General features: G+C 36.1%; 1 protein-coding gene across 1 annotated transcript in view; it reads right to left on the bottom strand.

The window, feature by feature from the left end:
* Positions 1-328: 328 nt before the first annotated feature.
* jph1a (junctophilin 1a) overlaps positions 329-23,222 on the bottom strand; it is a 34,492-nt gene continuing 11,598 nt past the window's right edge. Inside the window, exons 3-6 of the mRNA XM_056254108.1 lie at positions 15,000-15,118; positions 2,469-3,160; positions 2,271-2,367; positions 329-1,605 (exon numbers count right to left, since the gene is read on the bottom strand). Coding sequence (XP_056110083.1) covers positions 2,287-2,367; positions 2,469-3,160; positions 15,000-15,118 — 892 coding nt within the window. The 3' untranslated portion in view covers positions 329-1,605; positions 2,271-2,286. The remainder of the gene's footprint in view (positions 1,606-2,270; positions 2,368-2,468; positions 3,161-14,999; positions 15,119-23,222) is intronic.

The following is a 23,222-nucleotide window of genomic DNA, read 5'->3' as shown; positions in this document are numbered from 1 at the left end:
TAGTCCATTTAAAGTCTCCATGCAAACGAAAACTAAAAGCAAATGAGGGTTTGAAGAAGAGAAAGCCCTTGCACACTCACCAAACACTTATCTAGAATTTATCACACGATATCTAGAATTATATATATAATAAATAAATCTTTAATAAACCTTCCAAAGAGGAAAAATGCACATAAATACGATAAGAAGAATAACAAACAGAAGTCAAATTTCCAGATGTACCAAAAGAAAACCATTTTACAATATAGTGGCACATTTAAAATCAATTCCCAACGACTGCGTCAGTCAAAATTTGCATACTACAGATTTAAGACAAAGACTTCATCTCCTTTATTTCGTTTGAGGTAAACTGAAGTACTGTTAAAGACTCTTAAAGGCAATGTCCTACTTCCTCTAGCGCCACCCGACTGTGGTACTACCTGACTTTTGATATCCAAAGCATCCAAGGTCACAAGCATGCAAGCAAGCCCTCAACGACTTTTTTATTTCTCTCCGAAACATCTCACCTGCTGTCACATGTCATACCCGACATCTGAAGCACGACAACTCTTCCACAACATCGCGTGCACAATGGCATAGGCTTCATTTACATAACATGACAAACAGTCAATTCCCAGAATTCAATAAATAACACACTTTATAAGACTTTTTCATTGGTTTTGCCATGATCAGAATGGGCGTGATCAAAAAAAGAGCGGGAAATCGCATATCAGTGCATCAAAACTTGAAACCTTTCAAATCCGTTCATGTTTTTCCGTCTCTTGAATACCAGAACAAATGGGACAGAACTACAATGTCCCTCATTGGTGAAAGATTAAACTCTGTAAGTGTAAAAATAAATCATATTGCACATTTTTAATAAATAATATAATATTTTCCCATTTTTTTTAAAATAGTACCAATACTCGCACACACAAAAAAATTGGTAGTGATTTTTTTGCTTCGTATAATTCAAACACGGTGTTGATTGAGGTGAACAAACATAAAGGAAAGAAAGAAAGGTACATGAAAACAAAAACTGAAACGTGATGAGTACAGTAAGGAGCTTCCGAGAAGAACGCAGGAGATGCTAGAAGAAACTGCAGTGGGTCAGTAAAGGGTGTAAGACGGGACGAGTGACGCTGGCGTACGCGTTCGGTTTCCTCTCACTGGAACGGACGCCCGCTGCAGCAAAGTCCCCTGAACGCATTCCTCTGGCACTCGGAGCACATCTCCCAGTTACACGTCAGATGGTAAATGAGTAAGGCAGCTGCTCCTGCCCATCATGTAAAAGTGCATCATCAAACATTTCCAGTTAAGTCTCTGCCAGAAGCCAGAGACCTATGAAGTGGCTGATATTAAGGCTTTCCATCAGCAGATATGAGTCACGTCACACTGCATTCTCTTCTTCTGTTTCCATTTTAATGGTAATTTTCCCCCCGAAATATTTTCACCTCGTTTAGCAGAGCCGGATGACATTAGACCATGTCATTTTCAAGGATGATGCTCTGGATTTCAAACTCCCATATGTTGATTCTTCAGCTCTCTCTGCTCTCTGGAGACTGCCTGGTGCCGTTTGGATTTCAGAAAGGTCATTGACACAACTGTGTGGGTTGCCATCCAACACTAAAGGAATACATGTTATACAGGGTTAAAAGTCACAATACATCCACAAAAATGCAGCTTGGGCTAGTTGCCACAGGGACTGTTGCAGTTATTTTGTATGTTGGCTTTAAACACATTATTCAAAAATGTGTTTTTTTTTGTGTGAATTCCATCCTCCAAACTGCAATTTCACTATTAGAACAGGCTACGTTCACTGTAAAAAGTTGCTGCCTTAAATTTTTAAGTAGAATCAACTTGGATGTTTAAGTCATTTCAAATTAAATTACATTACATTGACTTGTATAATTACATTTATTTGATCAGTAATACAGTAAAAGCTGTAATATTGTGAAATATTATTACAATTTAAAATAATCGCTTTCTATTTGATTATATTTTGAAATGCAATTTATTTCTGTGACGCAAAGTTGCATTTTCAGTGTCACACAATCATTCAGAAATCATTCTAATATGCTGATTTGGTGCTCAAGAAACATTTCTTATTATTATCAATGTTGAAAACACGTGTGCTGCTTAGTTTTATTTTATTTGGTTGGAAACTGTGATACATTCTTTTTGTCAGGATTCTTTGATGAACAAAGTTTAAAAGAACAGCATTTAATTTAAATACAAATCTTACTGACTCCAACATTTTGAACTGCAGTGTATAGAGAAAAAAAGCTTACCTTAAATGGTCGTGTTTCATGTCAGGAAATGGACAAAAATGATTGCCAATCCAATGTTCAAAAGCATAACCATTGCAACCAAAACTGAGTTAGGACCCTGGGTAAAAAAGACATATGATGTAACAATTACAGCACAATCCATAAAAAGACATCTGTAAGTATAAACAAGACACTTAAAGTAGCAAGCCAAGCACTTACAGATTCTTCCGCTAGTGTTTCATCTGCCATATCTATGCTGGCTTTCTTGGTATCAGCTAAGCTCTTTGGTTTAATGGACTCTTGTTTCCTGATCTTGGGCTCTGGTTTGGGAGTGGGTGTCCTGACTAGTTTGGGTGGCGGAGGCATCCTGGCCAAGCTAGACTGTGTCATCTCAGGCTCTTCATCTTCTGGTTCTTCTGGTGGAGGCATCTTCGACATTGGCTTCACATAGTAACTGTGATAAGCAGCATGTAGCTGCCCATTACCTGTGCTCGCAGGTTTGGGCGGGGGCATAAGGGCCTTGGGGGGTTTCGGTGGGGGCACTTCCTGTAACTTGATGGCCGGTACAAGAGGAGGGGCGGATACTTTGGTGATCTCTGCCACAATTGAGGCTCTCTCTTCTTTGCTTATCTTGCGAGCTACACTACTACTGTCCTTGCTTATCTTTCGGGCTACGCTGCTGTTGTCTTTGCTTATCTTGCGGCTGGCACTGGGGTTGGGTGCTTGGCTCTTCTGAGGAGAGTGAGGAGGTGACGGGTTTGGGCTCTGGACAGGAGAGTGGGTTGGAGTCGTGCCGTGGCGATAGAAAGGGCTGGTAGAAGACTTCTCCTTCTCCTCCTCCTCCTCTTTAGGTGCTTCCTCCTTAATCTCCTCCACCGGCTCACTGAACTTTTGTTTGATGTAGTCAAGTCCTGTAAGGAAGGGATCACATGTTGGGAGAAAGTTAGGGATATTACAAACTAGAACAGGCAGCCAATACAGGTCAGAAAAACTAAAGAACAATCCAAAAGAGATTCCAGGATTCAATACAAGTTAACCAGCATTTTGACAGCAAACTTCACTTCATTTTAGCCAAATTCTAGATCATAGATTAAAGTGGCCCTGTTATGCTGTTTTAAAGGTTCCTCATTTTGTTTTAGAGGTTTCCTACAACATGGAAACATGCATCTAAGGTTAAAAAAAAAAAATTAAAATGTTTAGTTCGAAGATTCTGTCTCTCTAAAGCCCTCCTTTACGTGAGGTTACTCTGCTCTGATTGATCAGATGGCCCAGTCTGTTGTGATTGGGCGGGTCAAAGTAGATGTTGTTCGTGGGTAGCCAATGAAAACCATAGGCCGGCATTATGCAAATTCGTTACAAACCTATGTAGGCATTTTTTTATATTCAGTATTAATATTCTTTAAAATGAGATACTAGGAACAAGTTACAGCCATGGATATTCCAAATCATAGCAACCAAAGCATAATTTTTAATTATTACACTGCATGAATAAAAGGTAATATTCTAAAAAGTAACTTGTTTTATATGTTATAACAATATATATATATATATATATATAGTATTGTACTGCAAACTTCACACATTGTTGCCAAATCTTAGGTCATCAGGGCCATACATTTAAATTAAAATATATTGTATACATTTGTTTTATAAAATATATATTTTTATATATAAACAAATTAACACTGCTGCGATTTTTACCTGTTTTGGAAAGTCGTGGAAATACTATAATGGATTTTTTTGTTTTGCTATAGAGTAAATAGGAATACAAAAATGATATTTGCTGTCATCTCCCATTCACCACTATAGATGTTTACCCAACTATGCTGACTTCTGCTTCTGAGAACCCCGGAAATGTGAAAGGGTCCATGAAAACCTTCTCAAGTCTATTCTGTAAAATAAAAGCCACTCTGTTTAATGTGTGCAAACCGTTCTGATTCCCAACAAAAAACGTGGTTCACTCTGCCACCCTGTCAATGAAAACTCTTAGTGCATCTAGATCAATTAACTTAGAAGGCAACAGCAACATGACGCAACGCTGAGTTTGCATAATAGAGCTTTCCGGGAAAATCATACGGCTCGAACTAGCTTAAGCCCAAACAATTTAACTGCAGTTTAATTCACTTGACATCTCTGGCATCCATGATGACTAACTTCAAAGAGTGAGAGGGCATTCTTAATGTTTAAATGGCTTAAAGTATCTTCTGAACATAATTCCTCACAATAACTTGATAAGAGCTCATGCTTTATGGAGGGTCCATTCCGTTTCTTCCTGTCTGAACAGAACTTCTGTCACAAGTTCCTAGCATTGTCTGTGTTATTTACTGACCTAAAGGGACCATGGTAGTGCACTACAAGCATAATTCACAGCCAAACACATAAGCCTGTTCTTCTGTCATTTACAGAAGACACTGATCTACTCATATGACCAGCTATTGACTAGCTGAAGTAGAAAACAGAATAAGTAACTGTTAAAAAGTAAGCAAAGTTAACTGTTCTTGATCATTAAACATAACATACTAATGAAACAAAATATGTCTCTATCAACATTAAGACTGATTTTGATCATATGATGTCTCATGTTACACGCCTTTGTGTAGAGTGTTATTCTCCATCCAACGGCAATAACTTAATCTTGTAGTTGCGGAGCAACTTAAAAATAAAGTCCACATAATGCTCTAAGATTGCTTTGATCTCTCTTTAATCCTCAAGCAAGACTCTGAAAGTGGCAGACTGCTACCCTGGGAAGGCACAATAGTAAAATACTGTAGTTTATATCAACAAAACAATAAATACAATGCACTTGAGCAATTTTAATAATAATTTAAATTCAAAATTATCTTAATAATACACCATGCATGACTATAAAATTAACTAGCGCACATAACTACAATGACAACTGAAAAACACACAATAGGGCATTAGACCAGAGTTACATGCACACCAAAGCAAAATTAGATTGTTTCGTTAAATCTATATAAAGCGGTCAAAAGATTACAATTTAGACATGTATATATATATATATATATATATATATATATATATATAGAATAAATATTTTCAGTTATTTTTATAAAAAATGAATCCAAAACAAGAGTGGGTGTGCTACAGTGATATATGAGAGGCAATAAATACAAAATAGAATACAAAATAAAATAAATAATAATAAATAAAATAAATACAAAATATTAATTTGTTCTCAGATGAAACAACAACATTTTCCAGGGCAACCACTGTTACAAGATGAAGATGAAGAGAGACGAAGCCAGATACAAAATATAAACGAGGTTTAATCCACAAGCAGGCGATAAAACATAACAGCGTGTGTAACACACACACAAACAACAACCGACAGAGAACTGAGGACGTAAGTGCAGATTCAAACAAGATAATGAATCAAACACAGCTAAACCCAACAAACTAATAACTTGTGACCATAGAAACAAAGGAGAAGCGGGAAAATCAAACAAAGGAACATTCAGGAACGAATTAAAACAAACTAAAAGGCCATGAAAACTGAAACTAACTGAACATAACTGTGAGAGTACATCCCCCACAGGGAACAGACGATGAAGAGGCAAAGGGATGGTGACTGACGTGGTGGAGGAATGGTGACATATGATACTATAGCATACTTTTTTAACGGTCGTGAAGTAAATTCAAATTCAATGGTACCTCAGACAGTATGGGATTTTGGACAAAAAAGGTTAGGAAACACTGCTGTAGGCAAAACTGTGTTACTTGAAGCAACGATAGGATTATATTCACAATCAGAATGCAGAAACCAAATCAGTACAAATGCATTACAAGCATGTAGGGCTGAAAAATAAAAGGTAATTTCAAAGCAATCCCATAGGTTTATAAGAATAATATGTTTCTTTGTGTTGTCCACAGATGACGGCTATATAATGGAAAATCCTGGGCATTAGAAACCATTAGAAAGGCCTATGGGGAAGCACCGGCCGTTTAAATCCTCTGGAGCATTGCATCCTCGCCAACCTTAAATTAGACCAAGCGTCAATAACAAGAGGTATTCATTTGATAGTTTACGGGACGGAAAGGCCTCATCTTCTGAGGTTGTGCTGGAGTAAAAAATTGCCTTTGTGTGGATTAGATTATGGCATGTGTGCGCTGTTATGATTTTTTTTCTTTTCGTAATTAGTATTTTTGTCTTATTTCCACCCAAAAAAATATCTAAACACCCTTAAAGGGATACTCCACTTTTTTTGGAAATAGGCTCATTTTACAACTCCCCCAGAGTTAAACTGTTGAGTTTTTACCGTTTTTGAATCCATTCAGCCGATCTCCGGTTCTGGAGGTACCACTTTTAGCATAGCTTAGCATACATCATTGAAGTGGACAAGACCATTAGCATTTCTAAAAAAAAAATGACCAAAGAGTTTCGATATTTTTCCTATTTAAAACTTGACTCTTCTGTAGTTACATCGTGCACTAAGACCGACGGAAAATGTAAAGTTGCGATTTTCTAGGCTGATATGGCTAGGAACTATGCTCTCATTCCTGCGTAATAATCAAGAAACTTTACTGTCGTACCATGAGTGCAGCAGGCGTAATGATATGACGCAGCGCCTGAAAATAGGCCACCTTCCGTCAACACAACGGAACTATTTTCAGGCGCTGCGTCATATCATTACGCCTGCTGCTCTCATGGTACGGCAGTGAAGTTTCTTGATTATTCAAACTGTCGGTCTTAGTGCACGATGTAACTACAGAAGAGTCAAGTTTTAAATAGGAAAAATATCAAAACTCTTTGGTCATTTTTTTTTTAGAAATGCTAATGGTCTTGTCCACTTCAATGATGTATGCTAAGCTATGCTAAAAGTGGTACCGCCAGAACCGGAGATCGGCGGAATGGATTCAAAAACGGTAAAACTCAACAGTTTAACTCTGGGGGAGTTGTAAAATGAGCCTATTTCCAAAAAAAGTGGAGTATCCCTTTAAGTTAAAGACAATGCAGTCTGGCGTTTTTCCTCTTTGTCGCCATCTCTGTTCGAAATCTGCAATTGCAGTCATTCGCGGAATTATCAACTTTATGTGAGTTGTACTTCAACAGCCTCGACACGGCACAGCACGGATGAACACAATGTTTGAGGAGATTATGCAGCTGTCAGTCACCGCGCCGATGTGGATATTGTCATTCAGAATCACAGATTATTCTTTTTGGAAGTATGACCAACATGAGAATTTTCACCGGAAAATGTCATCTGAACTAGTAAGAAATTTTGTTCCGGTTCTGACATTGCAGTAAATCGCGCTGATTAAATCTAACAATTGCTTATAAGCAGGGGTGCACATAAGTTTTTCAGTGAGTTACTCAGGTGAGTACCAGGAGATGGTGTTTGGTACTCACCCCATATGTAGCCTGGTCTTAATAAGTGCAGTCCTCCTCAGTGTAGAAGCTGTCAATCATGATGTCACATTCCCGGTTTTATAGCATCAAATAACTAACTAAAGACCAAACTTATTTTAAAAAACGAACACTTAAATTTACATCAGCGTGAATAAAACTACCTAAAATGACAGAAAACATCTTTGGAAATAATTATTTTGAAGTGTAATTTGATTGTTTAGTTTCCATCGCGTTCATTAGACTTCATGGTGAGGATTTTGAACAACTCACTGTCAGCGGTATTTTTTAAGTCAAAAATAGTCGATCTCCGAATGCAACTTAACAGGGAGGAGAGTAAAGATGGAAAGCTCCTAAAGCTTAGTTCCATTAAAAATTCACGGATAATTTGTTGTTTTGTCATAAGTGAAAAACAATATTGACCTTGTATTTGAAAAAGGATCCTCATAAGAAACAATACTAAAATTCAGAGTCAGTTCATTCGCATTCGGAGATCGACTATTTTTGACTGACAAAATGCCGGTGTTACTGTTCCGGCGGACACAGCTACAGTGAGTTGTTCAAAATCTTTCTTTTTAGTAAACTCTGTGTACACAAACAATGTTCTCAATGCTGGAGTTCATGTCCCCTGGTGATACTTTGAGCAAAGTTTCATGTTGTGTCGAGCCTTCTTAGTGTTTTAAAAATAGCGATTTTTGTTGCTATCATATACGTGCCCCTAGCTCTCCGAAAACGAAAATACGGTCAAACTTAAAAGTGGCGTTTCCATTCTAATTATGCTTTAAAACGAAAGTTTGCCTCGGGTAGATTAACAAAAAGACCCTAGGTTGCATTTTGGCGACAGTTACGCAAAGGCGCGTAGTAACAGAAGTGGCATTACGCATTCCTGATTTATGTCGCGCATGCGTACCTGCGTACCAGTTATGTGCACCCCTGCTTATAAGTTATCATATCACGCAAAACCGTGCAAATGATACTTTGTTCTCAAATTGTTAATGCAATGTCAGCATTGCGTGACTACATGTAATGTCCTTGCGATATGTATCCTTGTTTTCGCATGAGTCCGGTTGCAGTCTTTTTTTCTGTAGCCACTCCGAAGTCCGAACGAAGTCTTTTGCATTTTACAGCGGGTGAGTCTCCAGTTGTCGCTGGTGATTGTCGTTTGAACCTTTCTGGATCCGCCATCAAAATTGATAAGTTTAATTATATCAAGTGCTGTGAGAAAAGGCTATAAATCTCCACCTCCAGCATCCTCACACGCAATATAGCCAACTAGCCGAGACTCCTTCTTTATGTGTACAGATGTGACGTAATGACGCAAAGACATGCTCGAATCTCCAGCGGAAATCCACCAGTACCACTGGAATTAAAAACATTATTACAAGCTTACCTCTTTGAATCGAGCTAAGGCAAGCAGATAGTTTTGAACACTGGCTGGTTATGTATTTTCTCAAATATGTATTTTGGATCATTTTTAACCCAAAAAAAAGCTACGGACTGCAGCTTTAAGTAAATTCCAATATTTTTTTTTAGCACAATTGTATACCATAATAAGACATTGTTTCAGAGATTATTTATTGAACTAAGCTTAAAACAAGCAAAAAACTAAAACAAATTTGGCCTTAAGGTAAGAAATATAAACTTAATTTAAGATATATTCTCTGAATACAAGGCTTATATAAATTTAACTTGGTTTAAGGATGCTTAGATGCTTATTTAAACAAGACAAAAACACGGCATAAGATTATTATTTTTTTTATTGTAACAAAGAAAAAAAAACAATTCTTACCAATTAAATAAAAACAATACTGAAAACTACCTTAAAAGAAGATCTTACAACAACATGATGAGACATCGAGATGTATAATGAGAACTGTCATGTTCCCATGTGAAATTCAACTCCAAAAATAAGTGGTGGCAATAGAACCTCACGGCTCAAAATCAGCATAAGGCATTTGACAAAGATCCAAAGGCCTCTCTTATGACATGAGAAGGATTATGAAATCTTTTCACCCACAGTTAAGAGACACAACTCAATTACCCGATACTCAATTAAAGCGGTACCCTTGTTTTAACATGCATTATATCAAATTCAGAGACGCTACTACGACACAGCACAAACAAACCTAGGCATGCAATCAACCTTAAAGTTTTGTTTATTATCTACATGGTCCGGAATATTAATAGGCTCTCTAACCCAATAAAAGGGGCTATCTGTCTTGATGAGGCATGTGATGCAGGGCCCGGGGGCTTTTGAATTTATTAAGCACTTCATAAATTTAGCCAGTGGAGTCTTGTGTGTATTTAAGATTCATGCCATAATGTATTTCATAATGACAGACAACTGATGGAATAGTACTGACTGATTTATAGTGGATCTATGTATATTTATCTTTTACTGTAGCGAGATTCATAGAATCTTTCCTTCTCATAGAAAAAATACATTATTAAATTAAGTAAATTAATACTAGATATATATATATATATATTAATCGTGATTAATCGACTCTAAAATAAAAGTTTGTTTACGTAATATGCGTTTATGCATATATAAATACACACACACACAGGCTATATATAATATATAAATATAATAACATATACAAACATATTATGTAAACAAACTTTTATTTTAGAATTGATTAATCGTGATTTGACGGCACTAATATATATACACAGACACACACACACACATACATATATATATATATATATATATATATACACACACACACACACAGACACACACATATACATATACTGTATAGTTTGTTTTGTTTATACAAGAAACAGTCGCAATTGTGAGATAAATAAATAATCTATTTACTTTCTACATGTACTTGCCTTCTTTTGTAATAAAAATAATTATATATGTATAAAATAATATTTGTTTATAGGATAAACAGTCTTAATATATACATTAACATATACACTATTTATTTATAATAATGTATGTCATAATCTGAGGCTCTGAGCCATCGAGTTTGTACTGAAACGGCAAAAATAAAGAGGGAAAACGATTTGGGGGTCATAAGGTCAGGGAAGCAGCTGGCCTCTGTGCACCTTGCATTGAAGAGATGGGCAATGATTTAAAGAGAGGTGGGAAGAGGAGGTGCAGTCAGGGTTCAAACGTCTGACTGAAGGAATGGACAGCTGCTCGCTGTCCAGCCATTCCAACTATCCCTCCGTTAGCTCCCTGTAAAGGACACACTCGCTCCAAATATAGCGCAATTAACGTCACTCTATAAACCTCGTTGGGTAGACCATTTCAAACGGGGCCTAAAGACAACCATGGCGACAGTGCAGCGTTTTCTTCCTGATGTGTTACAAAGGCATACTTAACCTCTGCACTAATCTGCCATAAGCCAGAAATGTCAATTACGAGTGCTAGTGCTTACTCTTCTGAGCGGGATGTTTGAGAGCTAGTGGGAGAACAAGGCACCGCTTGGGATCAGGCGGATCAGGCCGGATCATATCAGAAAGCCACTTTGTTTTCATACGACACTTCAAATTGAAGTCGCTTTGTTTCTGCTATGAAAACATCATATTCTCAAACAAAATAGCTGATATTATATATATATATATAAAAAAATTTAGCTTCAGTTGAAACCACTGTTAAGTAGTCCTTATATTATATATACTCACACACACAACTGTGTACATCAGCAAAATGTTATATTATTGTGCATAGTTGCTGCATTCCTTGGCAATGTTTTTGAAAGAAGTCACTTCTGCTCACTAAGGCTACATTTATTTTATCGGAAAAAGTAGAATTGTGAAATATTATTACAATTTAAAAGAACCGTTTTTGTATTTTAGTATAGTTTAAAATGTAACTTATTCCTGTGATGCAAAGCTGAATTTTCAGTATCATTACTCCAGTCTTCAGTGTCACATGATCCTTCAGAAATCATTCTAATATGCTGATTTGCTGCTCAAGAAATATTTCTTATTATTATCCTTGCTGAAAACAGTTGTACTGCTTAATATTTTTGTGGAAACCATGATGCATTCTTTTCCAACATTCTTTGATGAATAGAAAGTCCAAAACAACATCATTTATTTGATATATAAATCTTTTGTAAAATTATAAATGTCTTCTTTACTGTTACTTTTGATTCTAGCTGAATAAAAGTATTCATTTCTTTCAGAAAAAGATCTTACTAACCCCAAAATCTTTTGATGGATATGTAACTATTTATTCATTAAATCGCTGATGCCAAAATTGTAAACAAACAGCCACTCGAGGCTCAGCGTTACAGTGATTCTAACAGTTTAAGCAAGTTTTCTCTTCATGTCATCACCAGTAACACTTCGTACCCTTACCGATAGTAAAATCACTATGTATGTACAGCTGTTTATGTCTTATAGATAAATCTAAAAGCAAAATCTAATCAGCAACAAGCAAATCTATATATCATGGTGCTGCTATTTGACATTATATTTGTAAAAGGTACAATCAATCATGGCTAATAAGACAATCTGATGCTAACAACAAACCTACTTTAATACTGAAATATAAAGAAGAGCAATACAGTGTTTGATGTTGCACTGAAAGTGTTGTTAACTGGATGCAGTGTAGGTTCAAGTAGACTCTGCGTACTTGGAAAGAAGATGAATGATGTAGGGAAATGTTTATGAAGCCTAAGCAACACACATGAGCAAACAGAACCAGGAAACGCCCAGGAATGTCTAATTAACATAGAAACATATGGGCAGCATATTGCATATGAGTTCTGTAAAAGAAACCTCACCTACATCAATACACAGAGCTGCTAACACAGAGCTCTACCACTTGCACTCATGAAATGTGAATGTCTGGTTAGTTTTAGCATGCAGGGTATGTACTGAAAACGTATCATATTAAATAAACACATGGCAGTTATGACCTCAAGTGTGTTAGTCATTAAATCTAGTGGCACTTATTATAGGCTCATTAACAAATTATATCCTCCCTTGGATTAATCAACTATCAGAAGCGCTATAGTATCAAAATAAACCTGTCTATTTGAATGAATCTAGCTTGACACATCATGTTTACAGTGAACTGAATTCTATTCATCAACAAAAATGTATATGTATTGTTATTTTCCAATTTAAATATATTACAAACTACCAGTTTTACTAGTTAGTAGTTAAAAAAAATATATATATTCTGCAAGGATGCAATAAATTAATCAAAAGTGACAGTATACCATTTACCGTTCTTTAAACTTTTTATTAATCAAAAATACTGAAAAGAATGTATCACGGTTTCCACAAACATATTAAGCATGTTTCTTGAGCAGCAAATCAGCATATTTAATGATTTCTGAAGGATCATGTGACACTGAAGACTGGAGTAATGATGCTGAAAATTCAGCTTTGCATCACAGGAATAAATTACATTTTAAAATATCTTAAAATAGAAAACAGCTGTTTCAAAATGTAATAATATTTCACAATATTACAGTTTTTACTGTGTTTTTTAAAAATGAATACAGCTTCTGTGAGCAGAAGAGACTTCTGCACAGAAAGAGTGTACTCATTTTCAATAGACACAATCTAACGTTACAAATTCTTACAAAACCAGTTTCACTTCATCTCTGAACAAGCCGGAATAAGGTGGTGTTTCTAACAATCTGGCATTAGATTTCACAAATAATGGATTTTGTGGTTTAATGACAAAAAGGGGGTAAATAAGGTCACTCAGAGAGTAAAAATAACTGGTAGAACAAAAAGTAAGCTCTGAGCAACAGCAGTTCTCCCGAAACAGCTCAGTTTAATTAAGATATTATCTCCCTAACGGCGCTCGCAAACATTCCCCGGTACCTGTAAGACATGACTCATTTGCTCAGTCACATCCTGTCCAACATGAGTGTCTCCTCTTGAAGGTGATTTCCAGTTATAGATCTGCAGAAATGTATATACTAGCCCCCCCCTTGTGAGTTTGACCTTTCTCCCTTGACCTCCCTGTGCTCAGCTGGCAGGAGTTTGTGTGTTTGTGTGGGGTTTGCTTCTGAAAACTGAGAAGTGTTTCTGGGACCTTTTCCATGAGAGGTGAGCGGCACAATAGAGCTGTAATTTGACATGCCCACTTCTTATCTGAATCCGCTTACTGATAGCAATGTGCCGTACGCACGACACACTCGACAAGCCTTACATTCCTCATCCAGAGAACATTCTCGGTTTGATATGGACCACATTCTTTGGCTGCTGTCTGAAATATTTCTAAAGGGAACTAGAACAATCACTGAGGAACAGTCTACTAATATTAATGCTCTGTAATGTTGAGTAATAAACTTTATTTGTTTGGATTAGGACTGGCAATGTAGGAGGCTCATTAATGATGTCGGGGAAAACTAAAGTATTTTCTTTCTTAGCAAGAAATCTCTCGAAGAAGTTCCAAAAGATTAGACTTTATTGAACAGAACAACAACGCCGAGTTGCTAATCATCTATTAACTAAAACAGTGCCTCGCAATGCCAAGGTCACCTGTCAAATTCATAACTAAAATGAAAAGATTTGGTAGCGCTAATTTGGAAAACAATTTATTATGTCGAGATATTCTAACATTCAGCATCATTCCCCAGTCCTACTGCATTTAAGAAACCTAAATGTAAAATGCGTCTTTTGAAAAGAAAGAAAATAAGATGCGTTTAAATGTTATAGATATTATATAGTATATATATATATGTGTGTGTATATATATATAACATTTAAATGCTTATCATATTTTCTTTCTTTTCGAAAGACCCATTTTGCTTATTATATCTTATGCTATATAGAAATTATAGATAAATAATAAAATATTTATCTGTATTTATATTTCATTTATAATTTTAATAAATATTTACTATTATAGTATAAAATCCCATATTATATAATACAAAATATATAAATTATATAATATAAATATTTAATTTAAAATTATATAAATATTATATAAAACCTATAATGTTTATATATTATATATATATATGTTTTTTTTCCCATAGATACAAAAATGATATCCTTTTGGAAATGGCTATGTTATTGAGTACATTAACACATGACTGCCAATATTTACATATTAATGCCTTGATAAATGTCAATCATAACAGAGGTCAGAAATCTTAAAGGTACAGTAGCAAAAAGCCTGAGGTCAGAGAAATATGTCATTTCACTGTTAAAAAACCTTGATCAACTTCATAACCCAGAGAAAAGCATTCATGTCTTTGAACTCTTTTGTTTCTACCCTCAACAGCGCTCCACTGAGCTAGTTTCATGTGGAGAGAAAGTATCTATTGTGAGGTTTTAATAACAGGTGTTTGGTTAATATCTGGTCACTTTCATCATGGGTATTTGTTTTATTTGCAGGGTATGTGTGGGAAAGTAAAACATTTCCTCTGTATAAACTGTACCTGGTTGATGGAAGCTTGGAGATAATTCATAAGCCACAGCTCTGGCTAAGTCGGATTCTTGACATCCTGCAAGTGCGGCCTGGTCTGCTGCTTCACTCTTAGTCCTTGCGTGGGACGTCCTGCACACACACGGCAGAGAAAGTGAAAGAGTTAATGGCATACATAATTTTTACAGCATAACATTTTTTTGTAAATGTATACATATATACCCACATACTCTTACAAATGATTCTTTACTTTTCTGAATGCTTCACTTTTTTGAAACTTCAGTTCCCCTCAGGTTTACACATCAAATTAATTGTGAACTCAATCTATTAACTTAAAAGAGTACAAATACTTAATTTTCACACATATATCTATTGTCTTTTTGATTGTTTTGAAAGTGTGATTTTTTTTTCTGTAAAAATTGTGCTTACTTGAAATCCTGAAATATGCACAAACATATATTTAATACATTAAACACACAAGTGTGAGTGGTTTGCTGAATGCTTGTGCTTGGGTTATTGAAACATGGATGCATTATCTTTTGTACTGATGTGGCCTGCCTTTAGCTGTGTATAGGGAGAGAGGGAGGGAGGCAGAGGGTGTGTACGTGCACATGTGTGCACACATGTATCTGTGTGTATGGAGGGTAGAGGATTCCTGTGCCTAAATAGTACTATGGGGTGTGCTGATCCCCCTGTTTTTGTCAAATCCAAATCCTGCTTCTACAAACGGATAGGGACAAAGCATTTAATCTGGTCGGAGGGCACAGACCACAGGAACACATCCCTCTTACTAAGCACACAACAGACATAGAACACTCCAATAAATAAATAAACTATTCTACTAAATAAAATATATATAATACTATATTTTATATATAATGAGCAAATCATATATTAGTATTTTAATATATATACTTTTATAGTGTGTATATGTATATATACTGTATATATACAGTGCTGTGCAAAAATCTTAGGCACGTTAGTATTTTCACCAAAAACAAAAAGGTTTTAAGCCAGTCATTTATATCTTTTGCTGTAGTGTGTCAGTAGGAAATATCAGTTTACATTTCCAAACATTAATTTTGCCATTAATTGTAATAATCCAGTGAGATTTTTGTATGCACAAGGAGTCTGACAACAGCCAGTGGATTTGATTGTCCTGACTGAGCGTGAGCTTGTGAGGCTCCGCCCTCTGTGCCGGCTGCAGCAGCTCATTAGCATTTAAAGGGATCACACACTAAAACGGCGCGTTTTTTTCAGCCCTAAAAAATGATCTGTTGGGTATTTTGAGCTAAAACTTCACATACACACTCAGTTATGCCTTAAATAACGTAAAAAGTTGAGAAATAAAACGCAAGTGCGACAGTATTCATTGGATCTTAAAGTGACAGCAGGATAATATTCCTGCTACTGTCTGTGTTTTTAATGCTAATCAAACAACAAAGAACAGTCACTCATTGCTCTTGTCTGAATAACTTTTGTAACTTTATTTCATTGCTGGTAAAATATTTTTATGGCTGTAATTGTTTTTGTCACTGACCATTGGCAGGTGTGACAAAAAGGTTGATTTTAGACTGTATATTAGTATTTCAATATTTCTAATTTGAATAAAATGTTGTTAAAATGTGACATTGTTGAGATCTGAAACTAGTGGAAACACACAAGATTACAAGGGTCTTTTTCTTTAGAGCAAAAGTCTCCATATGTCTCGAGGCGAAATAATCATGAATGCAGGAAACTAGCATATAAAAAGTAAAAGTTTATGTTGTGTTGGGATCATGATAGGCTTGGCCTCCGGATGGCTTTAATGAAGCCCGCATCATGCTGAAATACAAGCTTAGTGATCAAGAGGTGACCTGCTTCTCAAATCCCTTCAAAACCCCCAACGTGCTGCAACACACACTGTTTTCATCTTCTCACAGACAGGCCAGATTGAGTCTGTGCAGCGTATGCATTAGGCATTAGGGATTTTTCCCCATCGGTTCAGAGCTATTACTATAACTATTACGCAACCCAGCATCAAAAGCACAAAATAAACTCTCTAAAATGCAGGGGATTAATCCAATTGATGCTTCAGTAAGAACTACCTCCAAAATATGAGTCAAGTCAAGATTCACCAGCATAATAGGATGTCTGAAATAAATAGCTAAGTGTTCTGCATAGAAACTAAAGCTTTTAGTTCTCTATAATATCAATTAGTTTCTTCCTGTGACCATGATGGATTGAGATGTTTACGGCTTTGTTAAACCCTTCTTAGACAAAGTGGTGGTCTGTTTTAATCATTAACCTTATTTTCAAATGCAAGAGGCCAGATGCTTTGGGATAGTCTGGCCACCAGTGCAAAAATAGCTTATCATTGGGGGACAAAGAGGTGCTTTCTGCCCAGATTCCGATTCTGACACATATCGACCTCTATTTCTGATCGTCACATAATAACGATCATTGTAGAGTCCTCATGCAGACAGTGTGAAGCATGCAAAGCAAGTGATAAAGTGTGAGGGAGTTTTAGACGCATCTATTTGGGGTACGAGACAGACCGTGGGGCTATGGAGGCCCCACTGACAGAATGTGTAACCTCACGGTCCCAAATCCATAACGCTTTATTATAATAAATACACCATTCAAGCTGTGTCAAATCTGTTTCAAAATTATTCACAAAACTATTGAGCACCACAACTGTTTTCAATATTGATAATAAGAAATGTTTACCATTTTGAGCACCAAATCAGTAGATTAGAATGTTTTCTGAAGGATCATGTGACACTGAAGACTGGAGTAATGATGCTGAAAATTCAGCTTTGCCATCACAGGAATAAATTGCATTTTTAAATATATTTAAATAGAAAACAGTTATTTTACATTATAAAAATATTTTACAATATTACTGTTTTTTGATCAAATAAATGTAGCATGAGAATAAGAGACTACATTAAAAAACATTCCAAAAGTCTGACACCACTATTTCATATTTATTAAAGAATAAAAATAAAAAAAAACTCCCCCATCAACATGAATTGAACAATTAATATGAATTTCAGAATATTTTGGTATTTGGTATACACTTAAGAATCTCAAATCTTTCTTATTTATTTTTTATTACTCATGTTTTCATTTTATATATAAAAAAACATTATTATTTTTATATAATTATTATATATTTGTGCAGGCTTAATTAGATTTTCATTCCCAATTTTCAATGTGGTCTCAGACACTTGACTGTACATATACAGTACAACAGCATGCGAAGCAGTCTAGAATGAGAGAAAAATCCCTCTCTATTTCATATTCTCCCTCTATTCAAATCCCACCAGTTTCTGTGTACACCTACTTCAAGACCTCTGGGTATTTAAAACCTCGGTATGCATCTCTGCACCCCTCTAATTTTAATGGTGCACTTGAATTTCACCCCCTCTTTGTGACCTCCTTTCAGGCCAGGGCCGGGACAAATGTGCCTGCGGGATTGGCTGGTCGTCCCTCAGGCCATTGGCCCACATTGAGACGAGCTAACATGGCTGATCAGAAACCAGTTTTGCCAGTTTTCATATAAGGATTAAGATAAGGGCTCTGGTACCACAGGATGCCTCCTGATCACAGCAAAAGGTTCTTTTCCACCCGGAGCTATTTGCAGAATCTCTACATTTACTAACACTGTTTTGCAGTGAGCAAAATTGGTACAGTATGTGCCCGCCTCTCTCTCTCTCTCTCTCTCTCTCTCTCTCTCTCTCTCTCTCTCTCTCTCTCTCTCTCTCTCTCTCTCTCTCTCTCTCTCTCTCTCTCTCTCTCTCTCTCTCTCTCTCTCTCTCTCTCTCTCTCTCTCTCTCTCTCTCTCTCTCTCTCCCACATTTTCTCAGTTATACAGGAGATATTTGCATTTTATTCAACAAGCCAAAATCTGCCCCCTAAGATGCTTACGTGGTACATAGACATAAATCAAACTCTAGGTCTCAGTTATGAGTCATAAAGACCAGAGTAATATGCATTTGAATAACTAATAAAGAGGTTTATATCACTTTGAATAACAAATCCCTTTAGGCTATGAAAAGGGCTGATGAAGCACTGGATAAACAGTATCTAAAAGGGATAGATCACACAAACAGAAAAATCAATGAATTATTTACACCCTCATGTTGTTCCAAACCTTTATGACTTTCTTTCCTCCATGAAACACAAAATCCTTTCACACAAGTCTTTTCCATACAGTTCATTGATTGATAATAGCCCCATTAAAAGTAGCATAAATACACGTTTAAATTTATGTGGTCAATATGTTTTTTTGAAAGACATTATAAAAATACAATGAAATGCAGCAAGGGTGCATTACATTGATCAAAAGTGACAGTAAAGACACTAATAATGTTACAAATTATTTCTAAGTAACGATGCTAAAAATGCAGCTTTGCAGCACAGGAATAAAATACCATTTTGAAATCGAAACTCAGCAAGTAGAAAACAGATCAATTTCAACATTTTAAATTGTAATAATATGCTGTTTTGATCAAATAACTGCAGCCTTGGTGAGCATAAGATAGAAAAAAATACTGACCTCAAACATCTGAACAGTAGTGTAATCCATTTGATTTTGGATAATAGTATGCAAAATCTTCTCAAGTCACTTGACAACTTTGTGTGATAAGAGAGAGAAGAAGATCATTTGTGTGAGAATAATAACATATGGTTCTTAGTGAGAACCACTGAGACCGAATCATTGAGTAATTAAGTCTAACATGAATCAGGTTAACATTTTAGACTAAAGTTTTGTTTATGAATTGGACTGATCCAGTTCTGGAGTTCAACTCATTGACTCTATGATTTAGTTAACGGTTCAATGGATGGGAAGATTATCAGTGAATACTAACTCAATAAAGTTCTTCTAAAGTCAGGCGATTTAGAGCAATTTATGTAGTTTTTTGGTGTGTCATTTTTGAAACATGACATGAAGCTTTTCCATGTCAAGAAAAGTATACCCAAGTGCAGATTCTTCAGAAAGATTCTTATTTTGTTGTCCGCAGAAAAATAAAAGCATATAAAATAAAGAGTTCAAAAATGACCTGAGCGTAAATGATGAGAACCAAATTATTTTGAAACTATATTACAATACTGGTAGTAAAAAAACGCATTAAGCACACATACGTATACAGTCAAATGTTGAAATGTAGTGTTTAGCATGCTTAAAATTGTATACAATTAGCACAATGCTTTTACATACATGAAGCGTCTGATGCCGGACTCCCAGCAGGTGGGAATGTGGAATTATGCTGACATAATTAATGGCTTGCTAAAATAAACAACAAAACATAATCATTTATCCAAGCTGTGTTGATTTGAAAATGAGTTGAGGAACCAAATGGTATGCGGAACAACCTACATAAACATCGATGACAAGAATAAAGCCATTGTAAACATGAAGATGTTAATGCTTTGGCATTCTGTCAGTCTTACTGATTAATGAGCAAAATGTAAGCACATTTAATCTAGAAAAAGATCTACAACAACACAAGAACAGATCCTAATATTTATCTAGTACAAAATGAGAGAAGACTTTCAGAATGAGATAAATGAGGCTGATGGGAGATTTGGTGTTAGGCAAAAATAAGGCAAAACAGTGGGATCTCGACCAAAAGAATTGCATATTCCACCTCATCCAACTTATCCCTCAAATGTCGCTAATAAAGATTTTTTTACGACATGGGTGAAATTAGAAATGAAACCTGGTTGTCTGTTGCAGGCAAGTTCAGGTTAGTGAGCTGTTCAACACGTACATATCCCAAAAAGTCTAAAGAGGCAACATCTCTTCAGCATCCATTACCAAACCATAGACAGATGCTTGGCAGGGAAAATAGTCAAAATCAGCTTTGATTAAATAGAAAATACCCAGTGCATGGGCATTTCTGTCTGGATTAGCTCTTTAATCTCTTTTTGACATACTTACTTTGAGTGGCAGTCATTGACGATTTAAAGTATTCCAGATATCACCAGCTTACAATAACCCATACTTGTGCTTGTGTGAGTTTCAGTGTGACATCAAATCCAAAAAGGCCACATAAGACGTCCTATTTGAGATTTTTCTCATTGCAAACTTCAGCTGATTCTTTGCAAGTGGAAGTAGCCTATGTCTTTTATTATTCTCAACAGTTTATAGTGACATCTATCCTTAGAACATACTGCCTTGAAGAAATATTCCATTATCCAAACCGCTTTATCCTTATTAGGTCACGGGGGCTGGAGCCTAACCCAGCGTATTGGGTCACAGGCGGGTAAACAACATGAAAGGATGGCCAGCCCATTGCAGGGCTCAACAAATATTGAATATTGAACAAACATTCACATGCTAAAATGAAAATGAACTGCATGACAGATCTCAGATAAGTGTGAAAAGTATTACTTTTATGCCTCATTGGCTGATGTCCTGAGTTAACCCGAGGCATTTCAGCATAACGCTTCGCAAAATACACCCACTAAAGTGAGCATTATTTGATCTCCTGCTTAAAAAGCCCGTGAAAACACTTGACAAGTTAATAGTCTTTTGTTTCGACACAGCTATGCATGGGCTACGTATACTATAGGAATAGGAATAGTATAGGAATAGCATAGCATACTATGTCTGCAAATAATACGTTTTATTTATAAAGCGCCTTTCCCATATGCATACTTTGCACAGAATGCAAATTTCCTGTAAGTACAGAATAACCCAAATGACCTATAGTACTACATTTGCCAAAACAAATGAACAGAGCTGAATATTACATGCGCTTGACTTGACTTTCCATTTCCATGTGATGAACCGGAAGTAATGTAAGCCGCAACCCGCAACATTAATATCTTTCTTTTATCTGATTTATCTGACTGATTATTTGGTTGGAGTACCAGATTTTTTTACACAAAAATAAATAAAATGGCAAAATAACTTGCTGAGTTAAACATGACACCAATGCAGCATCTTACTGTTTAAAAGTCTGTTGTGACTACTGGCTACTGTTTCACTTCATCCTTTAAAGAATAGTAGGCAGTATGGAGTATATACTGTGCAGTAAATATTCCATTCTGAACATGATTTGTTATTTGATGTGTTGCGTCCAAATATCGCATACTCTCTGAGAAGGTACTTTTTTGAATGAGTACTCTGCCATTAAAAAGTACATTCTATATAGTATGAATGCAATCCGGTTGTTGTACATTAGTCATGTTGTCATTGTAATGTGAGTGACCTACATTGTAAGTTCTTCTGCCATTCACAAATCCTGTCCCATGGGCCATGGCCTCAAGGGATAGTAAAGTGATGGTGCAAGGATGGCGTACTTTTGTAGGCCACAACCTGGAAACACTTTAGATTCATTCATCCTGTAGGCAATTGGTTTTTTGAATGGGTTTCAAACACAGTATTGCATTAAACAATCTGTTGTCAAAATAGGTATTAAACCCGGAGTTAAACTTTAAAACACTGCATAGTCTTCACTGTATCAATTAAATATACATTGAATCTTTTAAAAATACTAAAGTTATTCAGTCAAGAGCAGTGAGTGATTTTGTCTTTGTCTTTCGTTTAACATTAATGACACAGACAATAGCAGGTATTTGCATTTGGCATTAAAGGGTTAGTTCACCCCAAAATGAAAATTCTGTCAGTACTTACTCACCCTCATGTTTTTCCAACCCCGTAAGACTTTCGTTCATCTTCTGAACACAAATTAAGATATTTTTGATTAAATCTGAGAGCTGGATCACTCCTCCATAGGCTTATAAGGGATCGAAACTGGCAGGCCCAGAAAAGTTAAAGACATCGTTCAAATAGTCCGAGTGACTACAGTGGCTCAATCTTAAGTTTATCAAGCGACGAGAATACTTTTTGTGTGCAAAAAAACAAACAAAAATAACGACTTTATTCAACTATTCCTTTCCTTCTCTGTGGGCCGTGGGATTTCACATAGTGAAACTGCGCAAAGCTTCTAGGTTGTACGTCACACGCATCTCACACACATGACCAGCGACGGCCAATAGTGAGCCTGTGTGTGACGTGCAACACAGAAGCTTTGCGCAGTTACACTACGTGAAATCTCACGGCACACAGATCAGTCTTTTTCACAGTTTAATGCGCTTTTTAAAATAAAGCATGTCTCGCAGTAGACTGCATTTTACGACAGTCACGTATGATTTGACTTATTTGGACGTTAAGTTTAGGTTAAGGAGGGCCGAAAGTACACCGCTTCAAAGGAAAGGAACGGCATGTGGCACAATGATC

This window comes from Rhinichthys klamathensis, unplaced genomic scaffold (assembly GCF_029890125.1).
Source record: "Rhinichthys klamathensis goyatoka isolate OS25496 unplaced genomic scaffold, OSU_Roscu_1.1 h1tg000110l_1, whole genome shotgun sequence".
In the NCBI taxonomy this organism is placed as follows: Eukaryota; Metazoa; Chordata; class Actinopteri; order Cypriniformes; family Leuciscidae; genus Rhinichthys; species Rhinichthys klamathensis.
Note: the sequence above shows the minus strand (reverse complement) of the source record. Positions and strands in the feature narration are given on the sequence as shown.